The 21,487-nt window shown below is 48.2% G+C and overlaps 1 protein-coding gene across 3 annotated transcripts in view; it reads left to right on the forward strand.

The window, feature by feature from the left end:
• The window catches only part of PBX1 (PBX homeobox 1), a 131,448-nt gene that overhangs the window by 97,700 nt on the left and 12,261 nt on the right, over positions 1 to 21,487 (forward strand). For 2 of the 3 annotated variants that reach the window (XM_027658346.1, XM_027658345.1), the window contains exons 3-7: positions 6,786 to 7,030; positions 9,296 to 9,486; positions 10,434 to 10,569; positions 13,583 to 13,742; positions 21,270 to 21,382. In XM_027658346.1, the coding sequence (XP_027514147.1) occupies positions 6,786 to 7,030; positions 9,296 to 9,486; positions 10,434 to 10,569; positions 13,583 to 13,742; positions 21,270 to 21,382 (845 nt within the window). The remainder of the gene's footprint in view (positions 1 to 6,785; positions 7,031 to 9,295; positions 9,487 to 10,433; positions 10,570 to 13,582; positions 13,743 to 21,269; positions 21,383 to 21,487) is intronic. The other variant, XM_027658347.1, reaches the window with a different exon arrangement.

The following is a 21,487-nucleotide window of genomic DNA, read 5'->3' on the forward strand; positions in this document are numbered from 1 at the left end:
TTTCCATGCCTCATCTCACGGCAGCCTGTTTTGGAAAATCTGAGCAAAAATCTGTTCATCCATTTGTAAGTTCTGGAAAGGTTGGAGTGAGGAGGGGAACTTTTAATGTCAATTATAAGAAAAGAACATGAGCTTCTCTTAATTTCTGCTCCCTGGAAGGGCATGTGTCAGTGTGTTTAGAAATTCTAGCTTCTATTCATGTTGGAAATAGGTGTTTGCGTTTTGATGTTGATTTTTCTCAGTGGCTTTATGTAGATGTGGTAAATATATCCAGACAAGGTTTAAATCCCTGTGATTGCTTGACAGTGAAGTGCTCCACCTTGGTTACCAAGACCGTGATTCCCATTTAAGATGGACATCGTGTGCTTTGCCAAGAAGGCATTTATGTTGCTCTGTCATGTGGGCAGTGTGAAGACTCAGCTAGAGGTGCTTTAGCATCCTCCACAAAGCTCTGAGGGTTTATTTTGACAAATAGGCAACTTTTTATTTAATGGGAGAGCTGTGAGGGTTGTGAGGCCCTGGCACAGGTTGCCCAGAGAAGCTGTGGCTGCCCCATCCCTGGAAATGTCCAAGGCCAGGTTGGATAGGGCTTTGAGCAACCTAGTCTGGTGGAAGGCGTCCCTGCCTTGTGGCATGGACTTGGAATGAGATGATATTTAAGATCCCTTCCAAGCCAAACTGTTCTGGAATTCTGTGATAAGATCAAAGACACTGAGTTTTTTTGGGTGTGGGGGATTTACTGTTGCGAAAGAAAGTAGGCTGCAAACATGCTTACATTGGAAAAAACCCCAAGATTTTAGGTAGGTGCATGGAGTCTGGGGCCTTTTCTGCACAGAGAAAGTTTGGGAAGAGCAGCTCAAGCCTATGGCATCATGAGTCAATCAAGGAAGCAAACCCCAACTCTCCTGACTTGCTTGCAGCTGCACATATGAGTACAAGGAGGATGCAGCCAGCCTGCTGCAAGCCACTGAACATATAACTGTCCTCAAACATGAGGCAAACGGGAATATTCTTGTCCCAAGTTCAGGGCTGTTGATCTTCAGCATTCACAAATGTAGTCTCAGGCTCCAGGGAATATTGAGATGGGCTTAAAAGAAGTTGGTTAGTTACTGGTTTTGTTAGGAGGGACATTTGCTGGTATTGTGGCTGTCCCTGTGTTTGCTGGCTGTTGTTTTAGACCTGGAGGTGTAAAAACGTATGTTTAACAAAAACAACATTTTCCAGTGAGATTGTGTGACTCCTGAAGCTGCATCTCCCCAAGGTGATGTTGGTGATGGTGGCTAAATTGCAAAAGGTTGGAAGAGGGCTGATGTTCCAGGTGTGCTTTGAAACCAGGCTGGGCACTGTGTGGGTCTGTGCAGGAGTTTTGAGGTTCCCAGGGAGGAGCTGCAAAGCCTTCCTTGGCTGCACCACCCCTCATGGGCACCCCCCGGTCCAGGAAAGGATTTGGGCTACACCTCGATGTGCGGGTTAGGTGTCATTGGTGGCAGATGAGTGTCTTGGTGGGGAAGGAGGCATCTCATCCTACAGTGAGAGCAGCTCCACCAGTGCCCGGCATCTCTGGTTTCCCCATGGGAAGGTCACACCAAGGGCCAGCTCAGCCCAACAGGGGAATTGTCTGTCTGCCTCTCCTGAAACTCTGTTTTTGGGTGGGTTGTTTCCACCCCCACCCCTTGCCTCCCCTACGGTACATCTTAGGCACAGTGGAGGCAGGAAAGAAAACCCTTCTGAAAATCACAACGTAATTACTCCCATCTGCTCCGGCACTGCTTCCCATTTCTGCCTGCCAAGATGCTTGTCTCCGATGCTAAGTAGCACATTATTTTTGATAAGTTGCAATCATTTACTTGAAATCTCCTTCTCCTTTAAAATGTCCCCCTGGAAAGGCAATTCAGCAAGTTGGGAATGGGCAGAAACAACCATGAGAAAACTCCTTCAGAAGCAGCCGAGCTCGGGTGGGAGGGCAAGCACTCCTCCCAAACTCCCTAAAGCCACCCAGCAGGTTTCTTGGTAGGGTGGCTTTGTTTAAACACCTAGCTACTGGGTCCAGCCCTTGGCTGGGGGTGTCAGCAAATGGGGCTGCAGAGGAACTGCCAGCTCATGTTGTTATCGGGAATCTTAACCTGGCAGTCACAGGAATTTCACGGGACGACGCTTCTGGCTGCTGAGGTCAGTGGAGAACAGCCACACCAGCCCTGGGGAACCTCTTCCTTCCTTGTCGCAGCCTAGATTGGCATTCGCTGTATTTTCTTCTTCCAAGATGTTCCCACTGCATCCCTGAAGAGGCTGTTCCCACTGTTCCACCTTGCCTTAACCTCTTCTGGTGTCTCCTGCTTGGTCTTTGGCTTCCACCCCAGAAGTCCTGGTTGGCACCTAACTGGGATGAGCACACCCAAGGAGAGACATGAGAATGAGAAGTGGTGGGGAGTGTGGTACCACTAAAGCCTGCAGCCTCTTGTGAGGGTATATATCCCATGCTGGGAGTCTGGCTGGGACAGCCTCCTGTTTCCCACATCCCCTCAACTTAAGGACCCAACAGTGATGGCAGAAGCTTAGCAGGAGAGTGTGGTTGAGCAGCAGACAACAGAAAAGGATGCTCAAACTTTCAAGCTCCACCTTTCTTCCAGAAGGGGCAGTTTATCCTACTGTGGTCAGGGTCCTTAAGTTGAGGGGATGTAATGTAGTTCTTCTGGTAATGTAGTTCTTCTTGTAATGTAGTTCTTCTGGTGTTGCCTGCACACCTCTAATCTGGAGGGTTTGGAAGGGGTTGAGAGAAAAGAGTTGCTAAGTGGAAGCATTTTGGCATGGCCTTGGAGAAGAGAAGTGGCTGTGTGCTCAACTCCTGCACTTTTCATATTCCTTTGGGAAAATGCTGCTGGGAAAATGCTGCCAGGAAAATGGAGTAAATAAGGAAGGGGAGGGTGGGATAGAGGACCAGAGGAATTTGGTACCCTCCTTTGTGGATTTCTTAGGTGTCTTCACAACCCCAGACCATCCCCAGAGTGCTGTCCATTCCAAAGGCATCCGGCAAGGGCTGTTTCTCCTGCCCTGTGCCCCCCACCCCGGCTGTACCTCAGACTGTGTGGCTGCCCCACCACCCCCACCACACAGGTACTGTGGTGTGGAGACACAGACACATATGGAGTGCTGGCTGCTCAACTCATGTGAGCATGGAGCTGGCTGCTCTGCAGCTGCTCCTTGGAGATGTTGGTGAGAAGCATCTTGGAGGATGTGGAAGCTTTGGTGACTCGATGCAATTTCCATCCTGCGTCCCTGAACTGCAGGGCAGACAAGGAGCCAGGAAGCTATTTTTGTCTTTGTCTTCTCACCTGCTTCTCTGAGGTCAGTCCTGCTGCCACTTCCCTGTGTCCTGCACTGCAGCCACAGCACCAGCTCAGTACTAGGACTTATCAACGTCCTCTGAACCCCGTGGCTGTGATACCTTCCTCAAGAGGGAGAAGGAGCGAGTGTGTGAGCTGGGAGCCATTTCCCAGCTGTTGGAACAGGTCTCTGTGACCCTGGTGACATCCATGACCGGACTGCAGGCTGGTGGCTCGATGGTCCCCAGCTGCTCCCGCTGCTGCCATGGGAGGTGGTGACCCTGTGACAGAGATGCTCCTCGGTTCCACTCCACGATCAACCAGGCAGAGACAAGGCACATGGCTTGGGTTTGCTTTTAAAATGCACCCACATATATATGTGTGTATATATATAACATACATATATATATTTGTGTATGTGTGTATGTATATATTTACATATAAAAACCCATCTTTGATCAGTGGGGGATCTGGGCAAGGGCCGAGCACCATCTAGTGGCTTGTGCCGTGGCTCTGGGAGCTGCCAAGCCAGCAGGAAAGCAGCCAAGGACAGAAAGTCTTGCATGAATTTTCCTCCCCCCAGCTGCCAGTTGCTCTCTTTCTTCTTGTTCTTCCTTTTTTTCCTTTTTTTCTTCCCCTTTTCTTTAATCAGGAGCAGCAAATGGCGAGTCCTGGGAATGCCTGGATGCCTACGTTTCTGTAGCCCCTTGGACCACCAGGGATCATTCTGCTTTAATTTATTCTGGTTTAATTTGGTGAGGGAGCAGGGTTCTTTCACCATCAGCTGCCCAGGCAATACAGGTTGGGTGCTGCTCACCCCGAGCCCTTCAGCCAGCAGAGCCACATCCCATCACAGGGGGCAGTTTGGAGGGCTGGAGCTGCCAAGGAGCCCAGCAATCTGGGCATCCTGGCAGGAGGCGTGTTGGAGCCAGGAACAACACCAGGAAGATAAAAAAGGAGCTTTTAAATAATCATTTTGTCTTCTCCTCGGCTGAGCACAGCTTTCCAGGGATAAATAGGCAGCATCAGTCCTGCTTAGACACGTTGGCCTTTCCATTTATTTACTCCCATGCCTTATTTCAGTCAAACAACCGAGACCAGGCTGGCTCCACAGGGTCCCCAGCTGGGCTTAGGTCACTGCTGTGGGGGCACATGTCCCTCCATCGGATGCTGGGAATGCACCCACCCAGCAGGTGCTGGTCTGTGCGTGTGGCACAGGAATAAAGCTCACGGGAATACACAGTGCTTTTCATCAGGAAGCAGCTCTCTAAACATAAACTAATTAATCACTCGTGCCTACCTGTCAGGTCAATGATTCCTGAGATTTTTAATCTAAAAATATTCCCTTTTGAAATCCAGATGCGCCTGTTTTGGCAACTCTGCTTTTGATTTGTTTATTTGAGGTTCTTTGTATTATTTTTTTTTCTTTTTAACCTGTGTTGCTTTCTTTTTGTATTTGGGCTTTTGATGTGCTTTAATTTACTGATTTTTTTATATTTTTTTTGTCCTGGAAGAATAGGAATTTATTCTCTTTTATTTTCATAGCAAGTTTTTTCTCTCCCCGCCGTAGCCTGTCACCTTCCCTCTTCTCTCTTTAAGGAATTTGGCTACTTTTACCTCTTATTTTAGTTTGGTGTCTGGACCGTAGACCCCAGACCATTTTCTTGATGAAATCTGTCCTCTCCCCTTGGATTTATTCATCATGGCTGGGTGCCAGCAGTGCCATGGAAAACCTCCCGTGGTGGGGGGAGATGCTGGTCCTGTCTCCTCAGGGCTCGGCAACTGGCACCCAGCTCCAAATTTGGCAGTGTGCCCCCATTCCTCCATACAGAAGTGATCCTCCCTAGCATGGAGTTATTTATTATTAGATCATTTTATTGGCTGTTTTACTCTTCTTGGAGTTTTTTCTCTTTCCCTCCTGACCTTCCTACCTTTGTTAACAGTGAATATTTCAATACCAAAAATGCCAGTAAATGCATGAATGAAAAAGTGATTGAAATGAATGAATGAAATGTCCTGAAAATAATAATTTCAGTAGACTTTGAGGCTTAAAAAAAAGGGCCATTTTAGACTTAGCCAAACCTCTCAATTTTTTACTGATGATAGCTGTATCTTTAACTTTTTTCAGAGTGAGGAAGACCATACTCTCTGGTTGCTGGGGTTTTTTAGCTGCTCTGGTTTTATTTCTTGTTGCCAACTGATTTCCCACTGCTTTTTGATTTTATTTGAATGACAGGGAGAATCACTTGCTCTTGTTTATGCTGTGGATTTGGGGGGTGTCATATTCATCTCAGGTGTAATGGGCACAGCTTTATCCATGCAATGTTTCCCAGCTCTGCACGTGAAATGAGTGTGTGCTGGGGCTGTGTGTGTGTGTGTGTGTGTGTGTGTGTGTGTGTGTGTGTTTACAGAGTGCTTGGAGCTCCTCTGCCAGATGAGATGGAGAAATACAATTAATTTCTCTCAGGAAATGCCTTTTTTGTTCACTCATCAAGGATTTATTGTATTTATTTCATTTATTTTGCAGCTGTGTGTGTGTGCATGCAGAGATCTCAAGTTTTCCTTCTGTTTTCAAACACAGACCACGGGGGGGGGGGCACATAGAGCATCTCCATCCTTCAGACCTGGGACATCCCAAGCAGTCAGGATGCTCCCATGTTGTTTTTCCAGGAAAGCCCTCTCAGGAGAAGGACTTTTAGTTGGAGCAGTAATTGAGGCAGGGAGTACAAAGAGGGGAGAAAAATTCTCTCCTTGGAAAGTTGCTCTGGAAGCATTAATTTATTATTGCTCCTTTTCTCAGCATGGTTTAGACTTCAGTGGAATGTCTGGATTCTTTAAAAAAAAGCCATTTTCCAGAGAATAAAATTGATTTCATACATTTTTGCGTGTGCTCCCACTGTGTGGCTAAAAGCATGGCCTTCAATCCCTCTCTGTCTGTATTTAACAATGAGGAAACCGAGGCACCATCAGCCCTGGGCTCTGTGTGTCTTTCTCTGCCATCTGGGGTTGATGTAAATGACATGTTGGGTGACATGAGAGGACCCCTGAGCAAGATGAGATCAGAGCTGGAGACTCCTAACTTCCCATCCCATGCTTGAGTCGGGATATGGTCCCTATCCCTTCTGGGATAGCAAGAACGGGTGCATTTATTGGTTTGTGATTGGTGTTGCTAGTTTTGCTTCCTATTTGAACAGAAAGTGTGGATTTCTGGTTAAGCTCTGAGGTGAGCTCACTGCCAGTTCTGCCCTACTTCTTTCCTGCAGGAAGGAGGGGAAGAGGTAGGGGAGGAAGCAGGGAGCTGGAGTGCCCCTGGAGAGCCAGGTAGCTGCACTTGGTGATGAGTACTTGGAGCACCAGCCTGTTGGGGTACCTTTTGGAAAGGAAGAAAAGCCCTGTTGATGGTCTAACTTTGGATGAGCATCCCCTTCCCTGAATTAAGTCCTCTCCCCTTTGTGTCTCTGGCAGTGCTGAGCATCCGGGGAGCGCAGGAAGAGGAGCCCACGGACCCCCAGCTGATGAGGTTAGACAACATGCTCCTGGCCGAGGGGGTGGCAGGCCCTGAAAAAGGAGGTGGCTCGGCCGCCGCTGCCGCCGCCGCTGCTGCGTCAGGAGGAGCCGGCTCCGACAACTCGGTGGAGCACTCTGACTACAGAGCCAAACTCTCCCAGATCCGACAGATCTACCACACGGAGCTGGAGAAGTACGAGCAGGTAACAGGCTCCTTTGCGGCAGAGGGGTGGTTGGTGGTCATGGGACGGTGGGAGCAGGAGCCAGAGTGGGGGAGCTGCCGTTTGGTGCCGGCACGGTGGTGTGGATGAGCACAGCCTGGATCGCTACTGACATCTATTGTTGGGAGTGTATGGGCAAATGCAGCTGGGTATTGGAGTGAAAACATGCTTTTTTAGGGTTGGGAGAGCTGGAGTGTTGTGTTGGGATGTGGCATGAGAATATGCTCAGCGTGCGTTGCCCCTTGGATTTTTACTTTCCACTCCTCTCCCAAAATCTTGCCCACAGTTGGCCCTGGGAAGGAGGAACTCTCTTTATCGTGCTGGCCTCGGTGGCAACAGTTTTTTCCAAGCAAGACTTAAATCAAAATCTGCCTTGAATATATTTTCTGCTTGAAAAGCTCTTTTTCCAGAAAAGAATTTCTTTTTTTCTTGCAGAAAATTATCCTTAAAAAAGAAAAAGAAAAACTGTTCAGGTCATAAATGCAGCCATTGGTAACACTGACAATTGCATGAAGAGCTTCACAGACCAACGCTCAGAACCAGTTCCTTTCAAATGCTTCCAGATGTTCTGCAGACCTCTCTTCACCACTGCCCTTGTGGTTTCTACCCAGAGATTGTGGTTTATGGAGTGTGAGCAAAAAGGCATCCCTCCTTTTTGGGTGCAGGATGGGCTCCACAGCCAGGGGTCAGGCAGGGTTTCAGGTCTCTGGTTTAGAGCCAGCCCAGCCCCTGTTTGAGCTGGATAACTGGATGTGTGGTGGGGATGAGGAATGTCCTACCCCTTGAGGTGCCACACTGGCCAAGCTGAGGTACATTAGCTGGGTGCCCCTGGGTTGGAGTTGGAGTCAGGGTGGCCAGGCAGGGCTCTGGTGTTGGAGAAGCCAAGCACTGTCACACCATGAAAGATGTTTTGGCAGGGCATTAGAGGAAGCAGAAGGCTGGTTAGAAGAATGACCTTTGGTGGCTTTCCTCAGCCCTTGCTGTCACTCCCTCAAGGCGTGGAGACAGGGTTGTGTGATAAGGGGAAGCCTCAGCCATCTCGCATGGGTGGGAGTGGAGAGCACGTCAGGGCTCCTCTTTCAAGGCCCCAGGCTGAAGAGGGAGACCTCATGTCCCCTGCTACCCAAGTCCAAGGAGAGGCCCTTGGCACAGACAAAGACAGGCTTTAGGGATGGACCTTACCTTCTGCTCCTTCCTCATCAGCTGAAGCTGGGGATGGGCAGTTGGAGGGGCTGTGCTGGCCTTGGGGGTGTCTTCTTGTTGGATCTGAGCTGTGGTGGGGATTCAGCTTGGAAAGGTGGGGGTGACATTGGAAGTCAAGCCCATGTCACTTGTCCACAAAGCCAGTACTTCTTACCCCTACTTACCCCTTTTTCCCCATGATAGAGTGGGAACTGGGGACTCTGTCCCCGGAGCAGCTCCCATGTCCCAGGAGCACCAAAGGCATTTCCAGCCATCAGTGTCCAAGTGCTGCCCTCAGCCTGGTTTCTGGGGCTTAGTTCTGGGAATCAGAGGATCCCATCATGCCCATGAGTTGCTTGTGCAGATGAAAGAGAGGGCAATGAAGTGGCCTTCATCTGGCCTCAAAATCCCTGCCTTGTCCCCTCTCACTGCCCTGTCCTCTCGGCACAGCATGGGGACAGCAGAAGCAGCAGACAGTGCTGTGCCAGCAGCAAACTAATTGGGATTGTTACCTGCTTGCCCTTACTCGTCAGGGCTCCTGCCTCAGTCAGGCTTTAATTATTATCATTATTTACTTCTTATCTGATGTGCCAAGAATGTGGAACAGGGCTATGTTTCTCTGGGACCTGCTTCTGTGAAGCACGGGGGGCTCTGCAGGACATGTGGTGGGGCTGTAGGAGGAGGGACAGTGGGTCAAAAGGTTTATGGTCCTCCTTGGGTACATCTATAGCTCCTCCAGTCACAACCAGAAGAACAGTGGCTGGGACTTCTTCATGCTTTATATGAACCCTATATGAACGTTCCCCAGCTCCATCCACGATTCCCCTGAGAGCAAAGAAATCAACTTCTGCTCTTCCCAGAATGTTCTCTGCTTGGCAGATGAGAGAAACCTCTCTCTCCCCCGAGTGCCAGCACACTCTTGGTCTGGGTCTGCCCTGAAAAGCCCTAGCCACTGAGGCCTCCACTCGGGTCTCCCTCCTTAGCAGCGCTGTCTCTGTCTTGTCCTCGACACTGTCGAATGACCTTCCGATCCTGGGGTTTCTTTTGCTTTTCTTGCCATCCCAGGCATGCAACGAATTCACCACCCACGTGATGAACCTGCTGCGTGAGCAGAGCCGGACCCGACCCATCTCGCCGAAGGAGATCGAGCGGATGGTGAGCATCATCCACCGCAAGTTCAGCTCCATCCAGATGCAGCTGAAGCAGAGCACGTGTGAAGCCGTCATGATCCTGCGCTCCCGATTTCTGGACGCACGGTGAGTTCCTCCCACCTTCTCCCCACTCACCATTCAGTATTGTTGAGGCCTCGGAGAGGTGTTCAGAGGTTCTGGAGTGAATTCAGGTCCATCTGAAGGGCCATATCTCCTGGTCTTGAGCCGCAGAGGTTATTTACCTTCCTTATCCCTTAGTTGTCTGTGGCTCAGCAGGGGAAGGGACAACAATTCAAGACATCCAGCTTCTGTCTCGAGGAGGCTCCCAACTGTACCTTGAGAATTGCACATCCTGGTTTTGCTGTGGCAGAAGGAAATTCTCTGGCATATTACAAGAACTCTCCGTGATGAAAATGTGCACTTCAGTTAGGGATGAAAGCACATCCTCCGGGCCATCCTGTCCCCTCTAGATTCCTACTCTTTTCCTACTGTTCCCATTGTCCCAGATTTTTGATTTGCTGTAAAATTATTTCATTTCCCAAGCCGACTACGTGCAGACTGTGGCTTGGGCTTCAACTTGCAAAAGGGAGGAGAGGCAGCTACACTGGGGGTACAAGGAAAGAGATAACAGACAGATAATGCCTATGTGTAATTGGAACAAACTTCCCCAAGGATGTATCCAGCACTGCTTCCTCAGCACAGAGCTTTGCAGAGTAGCAGTGATGTCTTTGGCCACCACAGCCAGGTGTCAGGAGTCACCTTCCCAGGCAGAGGAGCTGGATGCCAGTTTTCGGACATCCCTCTTCTATGAGCTGGAGGGTACACAGGGATAGTTTCAGATGGAGAATTACTTGCTTTGGAAGGTGCTGAGAAAGGTGACACCAGCAAGGTGCAATTGAGAAAATTCCTGGCCGTGAAGTATTGCACTCCATACTCCCAGGAGCAGGGAGGTTGGAAAGTCAGAGTATGTAAAATTGCATTTCTGTTTCTGGATCCCTGGCACTGATTCCCTTTCCTTTTCCTTCTATTTCTCCCTCTTTCTCCATGTGAAGGCGGAAGAGACGGAACTTCAACAAGCAGGCTACGGAAATCCTGAATGAGTATTTCTATTCCCATCTCAGCAACCCTTACCCCAGTGAGGAAGCCAAAGAAGAGCTAGCCAAGAAATGCGGCATCACAGTCTCACAGGTAAGAGAGATCAAAGACTGTACTAATGGGAAAGCTCAGTGTGGTGAGGGGCGTTCCAGACCTCAGGCAAGTCAGTCACGTCCCAGTGTTGAGCTTTTAATTACTTAATGAGCTTAGTACAAGTTAGTGAGAGTGGATGGGAGAGCAGATGGCACTTGCAGATTGAACCTATGGATGGAAAAGGACAGTCTGGGAGAGAATTTAGAAGGGATGAGGACTAAACGGAGCAATGGCTGTGTGTGCAACTGAGGTGTTAACAGCACAGAAACTCTGTGGTTCCACCCAGAAAGGCAAAGTCTTCTCCTGGAGGAATTAGTGCTGAGCTGGCTTGCAAGAAGAACTTGTTTGAGCTGAAAGTCCATTCTTTAAGCCAAGGGGTTAAAAACAGTGGGAAGAGCTGTGCAGATTTTACTTGGTAAGGTGGGATGGACAGGTCCTGGTGGGAAGGATCTGGGTCAGACGGGCTAATGGTCCAAGGAGGATGGGCTTTCTCGGTGTCATTTCTCTCTGTCATTACTCTTGTGCTGCAGAACATGACATCTCCCTGCCTTGCTTATCCCTCAAAAAAGGGCAGTTGATAAAGGCAAACTGAATTGTTTCCATACATTCAAGGCAGCCATGTAGTTTCTGGAGTCTGTAGCTTTGACCTGGGAGCTGCTGGGATTTGTGAGGAGTGCAGTCAGTCCTTGAAGTGTTCAGCCCTACATTGCTCAGGCCTGCCCTTCTTTATTTCCTCTCATTTTGGAGGAAGCTGTGTGGTTGAGAGCCAATCTGTGTGGCCTCTGGTAGGCTTGTCCCCATGTGAGCTCAGTGGTCCCTCTAGGCTCCCGTTGCATTCCCTGTCTTGGGCTGCTTCCCAGCCCCAGGCACGTGCCTGCTCGTGGCTTGAGTAAACTGAAGACAGCAGTAGCATCTGTTGTCCTTGTGAGAGCATGTCTGCCTTCAGCAGGAGCAACAGCATCCAAGGGTAGGTGTCGTCACCGTGTTGGATGCCTGCTGAGTGACTCCAGTTGCCTCCCCTGGGTCACAAGACCCAAACGTTGATTCTTCCCAGTTACCTATGAGAGACAGCACATACTGGCTTAAGTAAAGCTCCAGCTGTCCTGATGTTTCCCTTCTCACTTCTAATTCATCTGTTCACACTTGCAACTTTTCCCTTGCAAAGGCAAAATACCCAGGAGAAATTTTGCACTTACTTTGTTTTTTGACCGTGCTGTATCAAAACTGTTTTGTGCCTGTCACCAGGATTTCCCTCCCTTCTTCATCCAGAGAAGGTAGAAGGAAATGCACATCCAGCTTTGGTTTTGCTGGGACCAAGTGGGAACATGGGCTGCATGAATCTGTGTAAGTCACAAGCAGAGTTGATCTGAACTCAAAGGCTGACCAGGCCAGGCAAGTTCTTTGCTTCACAAGTTTTTGGATGAAGATTGATTGTGGTGACCATTTATCCCATCTTCCTGCCCTGTGATACTCGTTGGCTCCAGCATTTGAAGCCAGAAGAACTGTTGTAGAGAGATGGCCAAGTGGGAAGATCACAAAGGAGCTCATTGTCATTAGTGAGAAAGGCAAACCAAGAGGTGAAATGGAGCTCCCTGCAAACAGCCCCTGCTCCTGATGCCATCCAGATGTTCACTCCCAGATCTGGATTGGGTGCTGATCTGTCTCTGCAGGTTATATTTTCTTTTCCTGCTCTGCAGCAGTGCAGGGTTGGATACCTGCAGCTCAGTAGTGGTGGATGAAGCCACTTCTGCATGGAAGCTGCTGAACGCTTTAGGAGCACTGCAGGTAGAGATCATCACAGGAATAAAAGCTTGCGGGTTTCAGTTATCAACACCCAAGCCCAAACAATTTTCCTAAGATAAGGAAAAAGTCATGTGCTTCCAAGGATGAACATCTATTATTGTATTCTATGTCTTGGTGTGTGTTCAGTCCATTTGAAAGGGGGAGCACTGATGAACTTGCTCACCAGCAAGCAAAGGGAGAATGTCCTTGGAGTCCCACCAAAGCATTGATCTGCTTGCTCAAGGTTGCAGCTCCAAGCAATTCCAGGAGTGTTCAAATTCTTTTGGGAGAGTTGCAGCATCCTCAGGCATTTTTCCATTCTCTTCATCCTGATGAGCTTTTTCAGAGGTCAGTGGTGGCTGGAAGTTGTCTCCTGCTTAGAGACCTGCACATAAGACATTCCCCTGACTCTGTGTTCAGTGTTGTTGAAGAGAAGCTGAGAGCTGCTTCCCAAACTGTAGGTCAAATATTTCCCATGTCTTCTCTGAAGTAGTTCAGTGTGACATGTGGCCTGCAAGTGAACAGGGTTATCATTATCAGCAGACCTCTGGACAAACACAGTGAAAACATCTCCCACCTCCTTCCAAGGGACTCACTTTTTTCCTGGGACCAAAATGAACTTTTAGGATGAGCCCTGTGCTACCTCTCCAACCTTCCACTGAAGTTCCCAGTTTATGTGGTGGCTCGTGCTAAACCTTGCAAAGCCAAGCTCAGCTGGACAAAGAGCATCCAATTCTGGCCTTGTGCACTCACCCAGGCCCCAGACAGTGTGCTGGGTGTTCTCCCTGAAAACCACATTAGCTTCTCCAAAGGGAGAATGGGCATCTGGGAATCAGGGCATCTGTCCCATCAAAGGGATACTAAGGAGAAGGCAAAAAAAAATTCCAGAATGACACATACTTTTTTTTAAGTTCAGGCTTTTTTGAATCCGTCTTATATTTTTGTGGGGTGATGATTCCTGTGGAGCATCCCATTTCCTTAAGTCGGTATCCCATCTATAGAGGAACCAAGATATATCCACACAAACCCAGTGCTCCCAAGAGGGTCCCATCACCTTTATTAGGCTTGGTCTGCCACACATGGATAGAAGGTGCTTCCTTCCATGGCTAGGAAAACTTGGGGGGGAAAAGAATATGCACTGCTTACCCTGAACTAATCCACCTTCCTCACCCAGGTGATCTTGCCAGAGCTGAAATGTTAATGTCTTTGTCTTCTCTTAAACTCACTCTAGGTATCAAACTGGTTTGGAAATAAGAGAATCCGGTACAAGAAGAACATAGGTAAATTTCAAGAGGAAGCCAATATTTATGCTGCCAAAACGGCTGTCACAGCTACCAATGTGTCAGCCCATGGAAGCCAGGCTAACTCACCCTCAACTCCCAATTCAGCTGGTTAGTTTTTATTTTTCTTTTATTTCGGGTCGTTAGTGTTCGGTTTTTTGTTTGTTCTCTCACCTCCCTCTAATCTCTCTCTTGTTTTCTCCTCTTGGTTATTTCAATTTTTATTTTCTGGGTCTGGTTTGCTCACTTTTGTGGTCTTTAAAAAAATGAAAAGGAGAAATGGGTTTAGTTTGGTTTGGGGGGTACTTTATTTTCTTTGCTTTTTTTCCCCCTGTTTTCTCAGTTTTTTCCTCTTTCCCTTTCCTGTTCTGTTTTTCATTGGAAAAAGGATGTGATCAGACCTTGTGACTATGTTGGGGATTATATGCATGGATGGTAAACACAAACCCAGAAAAATTATCTGAAAACTGTTGCTGGGATTGCTTGCACTTTGTGGGGAGAGAAAAAGTAATGGAAAACTTATTGCATAATGATTTTATTTCTCTGGGGCTGAAAGCATGAGTGACCCTAATGGATAAACCCTAGCATTTCTGGGGTGTCCTAACTCATGCCATTTTGAGGATTGTTTTGGATAAATTTGTATTCTTTGATTTTCTTTCCATTGTGGTTATCTTTGATTGCTTACATGACAGTGTCTGGATCACCTGCAAGAGTGTGCTCTGTGTGTGAATTTTATTTTCCCTTTGTGTCAGTGCGATCCAGAGAAATTCATGGGTCGTTTCCTTCCCTTTCCCCCTTTCCTTCCCATTTGCTGTGGTTTCCATTTGTTTGTTTTGAGGGTCAAAGGCACAGAGCACTTTGCCCAGATTTCAACTCCTCTGCTAGAGAACGATGCTTAGTTCATGTGTGGTGCCTTCTGCAAAGTTGACTGACCCAAAAATGATCCGGGGCTGTGGTCAGCTGGTTGTGCTCCCAAGAGCGATGGAAAATTGGGATTTATTTAAAAGAAGGGGAAAAAGTGAATTTCGTAGGTACAGTGTACTTTGTTATCCATGCAAATATCCGTGTGCCTGTTTTCTTTTTAGGGGTGGGAGGGAGAGTGGGAATGTGCCACTCTTGTGCCTTTGAGCTTGGTGTCTGCTCATAGTGTCCTTTCCCAGGGCTTGCTGTTATCAGGTGGGCTACTCAGAGGAAGGAGAGGAGTAAAGAGGATGGGGGGCAGCAAGACATTAAGCAGACTGTGTAAATGCTGGTTGCTGTCAGGACATGCTTCTGTAGTGAACACAACCCTGCCTGTGCAGGTATAAAAGGATCATACCCCAGAAGCACCCCCAGATCTGGAGGATTTGTGTGGGAAGTGGAGAGCCAGGGAACAAAGAAAGAGAGCAACGTGTGACATGGGTCTCTGGCTGATGTCCAGAACCAGTCCCCCAGCAGGAAGGCAAAGGCAGCCTGTTACCCATGAGCTAATGTGTAAATGGGGGTTGATTGCTCTGTGCTGGGGAGGTCCTCCACACCTTGAAGGGGCTCAGGTGGATGGCTTTGACAGAGCAAGTGGTAGAAGGCTTATTCAGTTGGGCAGTGGAGAGAAGTTCCTACACATAACCCTTTAATTTCCAGAGGACATGGTACTTCTAAGGGTCTGCCCCCAGAGCCACCAGGAGCAGAGATGTTGTAGGTGGGACACATCTCTGCCACCTCCTCCTTGCCCAGGGCTGCCTGCCCGGGCTCAGGTGAGATGCTCTGAGGGCTCAGGTAGATGCAGCAGAGCTCTGCAAGGACAGTTTGCAGGAAATATGTTTGATTCTTTTTGGTTTGTTTGGAGATTTTTGTTCCCCTTCAGTTGCCTGAACTGCTGAAGATTTAGCTGCGGTTTCAAAAATTTCATTCTTTCCAAAGAACTCACTCAAAATACCTGGTCAGGTGGGGTCTCTTAACACCCCCGTGTAGAAAAGGCTGGAGGGAATTCTGCTGGAGAGGGCAGAACAGTGTGTGATGAGGGAGATGCCTGCTGCCTGGGATGCTGTCCTGCAACCCACGTCACATTGGAGCAAGGAAACACAGCTTTCTTTCTTTTCCTCTTTTCTTCAACTGGAGTCAGATCCAAAGGCCTGAAATAGCAAGGGAAGAACTTCAAATTGCTTAAGTGGTTTTGGATCTGGCCTGCATGTAGGAGAATAAGTATTTCCCCAGTGCCTGCCCAGTTAAGTAGTGCTCCAGTGCAAGGCTGTTTCTTCGCCTTCCCCACAGGCAGTAACACAGTTGTTTCAGAGATAAATTGACCAGTACCCTGCAGTAAACAGCTGAGATAATCCCTGGGTAACACTGCTCTTTCAAGGAAGGACAAACAGTCCTGTTATTAACAGGTAAAACTTGAGCTCCTGGGTACTCTTTCTGGCTCGCTCGCCTGCACTCCGGAATCATTGACCTCTTTTCACTTGCCTGATGTGTCAGCGGTGCTAAAAGCAGGGCAAGAGGAGCTCAGAGGCCATGGAGATCCTTCTTCTGCTAGAAATAAAGTGTTTCTAACCTGGCCTGGATCCCACCACCCTGCCTGTAGACTGCAACAGTGGCAAAGCAAGGGGGAGGCCCTGCTGTCAGCACTGCAGTGGTCTCTGAGTCAGCTGGCAGAGATAGTGGGTCTGGGTGTCCTGGTATGTCCTCTCTTGAGAAGACAGCTGGAATTGCCTGAGATTTTTATCTCCCAGCAGTGGCATCCCAGGTTGAGGTCTCCCCAGCTGACCATGCAGATGTAACAGCTCAGTGAGGCATCCCTGCATTGTCACGTTTTGGGACAAAGATGGATCCTGAAGACATCTGGGGTCATGTGATTAACTTCAGGTTGCCCTGTAGGTGCTGGCAACAAGAAGCACACCTGTACATGCTGGGTCTGAAATACCTGTCTGAGGAAGATTTGGGAGGATTGTGTCCAGGACCATGAGCCATCCAGATGTGTTGAATTCCCCAGGGAGGAACATGGAATTAGATGAAGAGGTGAAGGACTAAGATGGATGATGCCTCTCCTTTTACACCGTGGACTTCTGTCTGTTCCTAGATCACTGGCTGAGACTTTGGTGAGGAAGGAGCCTGAATAAAGATAGGATTTGCTGGGAATTTTTCAGACCTTCTGGTTTAAATACATTGTAGGACATGTGGAAAGAAAGTAGGCAGAGGACAGGTCATGAGGAAGAAAAGGCCAGCAATGTAGTCCCTGGAGGGCCATGATGCTGGAAGAGGAGGTGGAACTGGATGCAATGGGACCTGGGACAGGAGCTAAATTCATTTCTGCTGTGGCTACGCAGGCCCATCTGTTCTCTGCATTGATGCCCATGTTACTGGAGATCAGTGAATGGCTTCAGTCAGTCAAAGAGATTGGCCACACATTGACAAGGGCAAGGATTGCATCTGTCTGGCCATCTGGCACGTTCAAAGCAGGGTCCCCCATCCTCAGTCACCCAGGCCTGAATGTCAAACACCTTTTCATCGTGAATACACGCAGTTGGGCTTTATCAACCAGATGTTCAAATAAGCTGAGATGTCTGGCTCATTTGGGCTAACAACTCCCCATCCTCACTTTGATTGCCTGGACAATCTCAGCACAAAAACCACATGGCAAATGAAAGCTATTTTATGTGGGCAGACCCTTTTGCCAACCAGAGTCCTCAAGGGGCGCACACAGGTGATGACATCCAGTGAAATCTTCCACGCAGAGCAGCCAGCATTGTCCTGAGCTGTTGTTTTTTTTCCTGCTTACCTTTTTGTTTTGTAAAAATCTTCTTGCAAAGCTGTTGTCTGGAAATGTACTTCATCAGGCACAGGTCTTGCTGTTGCTTCTCTTCCTTTGTCCATTTGTATCCAAAACACAGTGCTGGAGAGGACCCTGCTTCAGCAGAGACTGTTGTGGTCGTGGCCTCACGGTCTAAAGTGTTGGCAAGTGAAAAAGAACAAGTGTCCTGCTGGATCATCCCTGGCTTTTAGACCTGCTTTCAAACTCAATGGCTTTGTCCAGCTGAGAAGCTGCGTGGTCCATCATGTTCTTTTCTCATCTTTGGCCATGGTAGAGGCACAAGAAAAAGTTACAGGAGGGGTAAATCCTGTGCTCTCAATGCATGTATGTCATTGCTGTTGACTTCAGCTTTGGTTGTGTTAATTCTTGATGCCATCTGAGTTGTCCAGTACTTTAGAGAAAAGGATTTATAAGAGGTCCTGGAAAATTTGAATTGGAAGTCGAGACCATCAGAACACAGAAGACATTGGAGAATCTGGAGAAGAAGCTTTTTGAAGAGCTGGAGAAGTGGTGCAAGAAATACCAGCAGTCAAACTTTTGAAGATTTTTGAATTGGAGGCAAAACTGTAGTGGGTTTTGCTCATCAGAAGCGTTAGGGATGTAAGAAATCTCTTCACAGACATTGTTTTGATGTAGGCTTTCACCCAGGGGTAAGATTTGACAACCATAGCTTGCTTAAAGATTTCCAGCACTCCTGAAGCAGGTGCTGACCTCATAGAAACTCATTACTAAGGTGATAGGTCTTGATGGTGATGGGTTTAATGAGCTGTCTGGATGCTGAAGATAAACCACTCCTCCACAGTGCTACAAGTCATAAAAAATGTTGGGGTTTCTAGTAGGTTTTTAAGCCTACACACAATGGCATCAAGGGACTTCCATGCCAAGATCAGAGCCCTTTTCACCTGGGTTCACAAGCTCTAAGACAAGCTTCTCTCATTTGTTATCTCTCAATTCCTGAGAAGCCCCAGACCAAGCTATGACCATCGAAGACCCGTGGTGTGTTCAGGATGGAGCCTTTCAGAGTGGGCAGATTAGATTTACGACGGAGCCTCCTCTCGTGAAAGGATTTGACTGGGATTCCTGGAGGATACCTGAGCCTTAATTTTCAGGCCTCTTCACGTTCCCGCCCCCTCTCCCACCCGAGTGTGTCAGCTCCTCTTAGCCGTGTCTCTGAGATTTCGGGCGGTTGTAATTTTCAGGCGTGGCGAGGAGGCAGACGGTGGAGTGCTGAAGCAGCAGCGCGGCGGCACAGAGGGCTCTGCAATTACGGCTCTGATACAAATGCATCCATACATGTGGGGCCATTGGTATGCGCATATTTATCTTTGCATCCACATCAGCGGCAAGACATATTTACCGTTTAGATATGCACATATATTGTAAAAATACCCCTTGCCAATAGCAGTGTATATCTTGTAAGTGACATTTCCAGCGCTCCTCATGATTTCCAAGACACCGTCGCTCTTCAGAACTAGAGTTTGCGGCTGTTTGTTTATTTTTATTTCCTCCTTCCCAGTCTCGGTTTTATGGCCAGGTTTGTTAAGTTTCAATAAAATACCAGTTAAGTTTATGGCATTTTTATTTGTTATTGTTGTTATAATTTTCTTTTGGTAGGGGAAGGTGGGATGAAATGTTGCTCTACTGGGGGCAGAGTGGTAGCAGTGCCGTGCCAGGTGCTCAGGGATTCCAGAGTCCTTTTCCCAGCTCTGCCCCTGATTATTTGTGTGATCTCAAAGGTTTCTGCTTACCTGAGAAGAATAGGAGAATATTCTCTGCTTCTTGTGAGCAGTAGCTGCAGAGTCTTTTGGTTCTAAGCCACTGCAGGAATACAAAGCTGTGTTACTGCCCTGTGCTTTTATTCTGGTGGTCAAAGCAATCACTCAGAAAATGGGGTCGAAGCATCTTTATGTATGTGAAACATGCCTATCTTCATGCTTGAAGTTGAGCACTGTCAGGGTGGGCTGTCCTCAGTCTGCCAGCTCGTTTCCCTAGATTTTTTGCCTTTAAAATAGCAAGTAACCTGAGAGGTTGGGAAGTGACAGGAGCCCTTTGCCAGCTGAGCAGAGGAGGCGATGGTTACAGCTGCCTTCTGACTAGTCCCTGTTATTTTACGCAGCGCTGTGGGATTGCTCTCTCAAACAGGTTGGGCAGGGTTGACAGTGAGCACAGACAATGAGCTATTCCTGGCTTCGCTCTTTTCAGGCACTTGTGGGAGGGGTCCTGATCCAGGACTCAGTGTGCTCAGGATAAGTCTTTCTCTTGACACTCTTGGGCGTTGTATCTGGCGGCAATGTTTCTGCTTTCCTTCAATTCTGAGAATTGCCAGCACCTGACAAAAGAGCCAGTCACCAAGAGAGCAGCAGAGAATATAGTGAACATCAAGGTTCCAGCATAGACCTCCCACCTGCTCCCTGACCTTTCTCAGAGGTAGCTTCCTTTAGAAGAGCCTTCCTGGTCCACCCCCAGGGCAGAGCTGGGATCTATCCAGTGTGTTTTTTCCCTCTCCGGCAAGGGGAGGGGGATTGCCAGGCATTTCTCAGAGCATACGCATGAGCCATAGTTGGGCAATTCCACCAGGACTGTGGTTGCCAGTCTTCCAAACTGGAAGTGGCAGTGTAGATGATGAGAGTATGTTTGGGACTGGAGCTGAAAGCATAGCTGACCTGGGCCCCTGAAGTCTCTCCTTTCCAAGGCTAACGTCATGTATATAACCAAACCTTGCACGTTGAGCTATCTCACACTTAACGCGCTGATCTGCACGATAAATTCTGAAATAATCCCATAAAACCTTTTTATTTATTTTTAACCCCCTTGCCTCCTTCCCTGCCTTCCAGTTACATGATGGGTTTGTTTCTCCCATTCAGTGGTTGAGGAGGTGCTCAGATATCTTGAAGCTGGAAGCAGAAAACCTTGTTTCTGCAAAGGATTTTTTTTTTCTTTTCATTTGTGATTTGGTTTTTTTTTCCTCCTGATCCCACTCAGTTGTCTTCACTTGTTATCATTTTTTAGCGTAATATCAGTGACTTGTGTATGTCCATGCAGTGGGGAATTTGCTTACAGAGCTCATTCCTCAGGGGCAGCTCTCCCAGGAGAGCCGTAACAACCTTGTGTTCTCTCGTGGCCCATCACAATGAAAGACACTTACCAACATCATGGGCACTGGGAATCTAGCCCAGGTACCTTCACGTTTTTGCAAGACTTTGCTCCTGGTGCACTGCAGTTCCCACCAATGATGAGTTCCTAGTGTCCTGAAGGCAAACCCCTCGCAGAACCCACTGTGGCTCAGCCAGAGCTCCAGCCATGAAACTGAATGGGGTCTGGATGTGCTCACCCTGCAGAGAGCAGCACAGAGTGGAATTACCCACCCTGGTCTGAGCTTCTCAGCCTGGGCTTGGTTTGCCCGCTGCAAAGGCTTCTGCTCCCGATAGCAAGGCTTGTCTGGGTAACTCAGTTCTCCAGTGCAGTCTGCTGGGCGGACACCCCCAACAACCGAGATTTTTCAAAGCTGCCTGAAGGATTTTGATGCCCTGAAATGAAGGGAAAGGGCTGTCCGAGTCCTCCAGGCTGTATTTTGTTTGTCTCAGTCAAAAGCATGAAGAGTCCTTCCTCCAGCTGAGGAGCTGTTAAAGAATATTCTTGGCATTGAGCTGTAACAACATGTGGCTTTGAATAACCTCAAGAGTGCATCCTTTTTTTTTTTTTTTGCTTGCTCTGTTCTTCATACTACTAACCTGACTTGTGTGTTTTGTTTTTGTGGTTGCTTTGCATGTTGTTCCTTCCTCTTGGCTGAGAGTCATGGGGTGGATCTTTTTCCTTTCTGTGATTCAGGTGCCTCACTCTTTCCTTTCCAGGTTCTTCCAGTTCTTTTAACATGTCAAACTCTGGAGATTTGTTCATGAGCGTGCAGTCTCTCAATGGGGATTCTTACCAAGGGGCCCAGGTTGGAGCCAACGTGCAGTCACAGGTAGGGACCCATCCGATGTACTGCCAGTGAATGCATTAGTGTTGGAGGAGCCTTTGATTGTATTGGCACTTCTCCCTCCCGTCTGAAAAGAGCAAATCTCAACCA

This window comes from Corapipo altera, unplaced genomic scaffold (genome assembly GCF_003945725.1).
Source record: "Corapipo altera isolate COAL_440 unplaced genomic scaffold, ASM394572v1 79, whole genome shotgun sequence".
In the NCBI taxonomy this organism is placed as follows: domain Eukaryota; kingdom Metazoa; phylum Chordata; class Aves; order Passeriformes; family Pipridae; genus Corapipo; species Corapipo altera.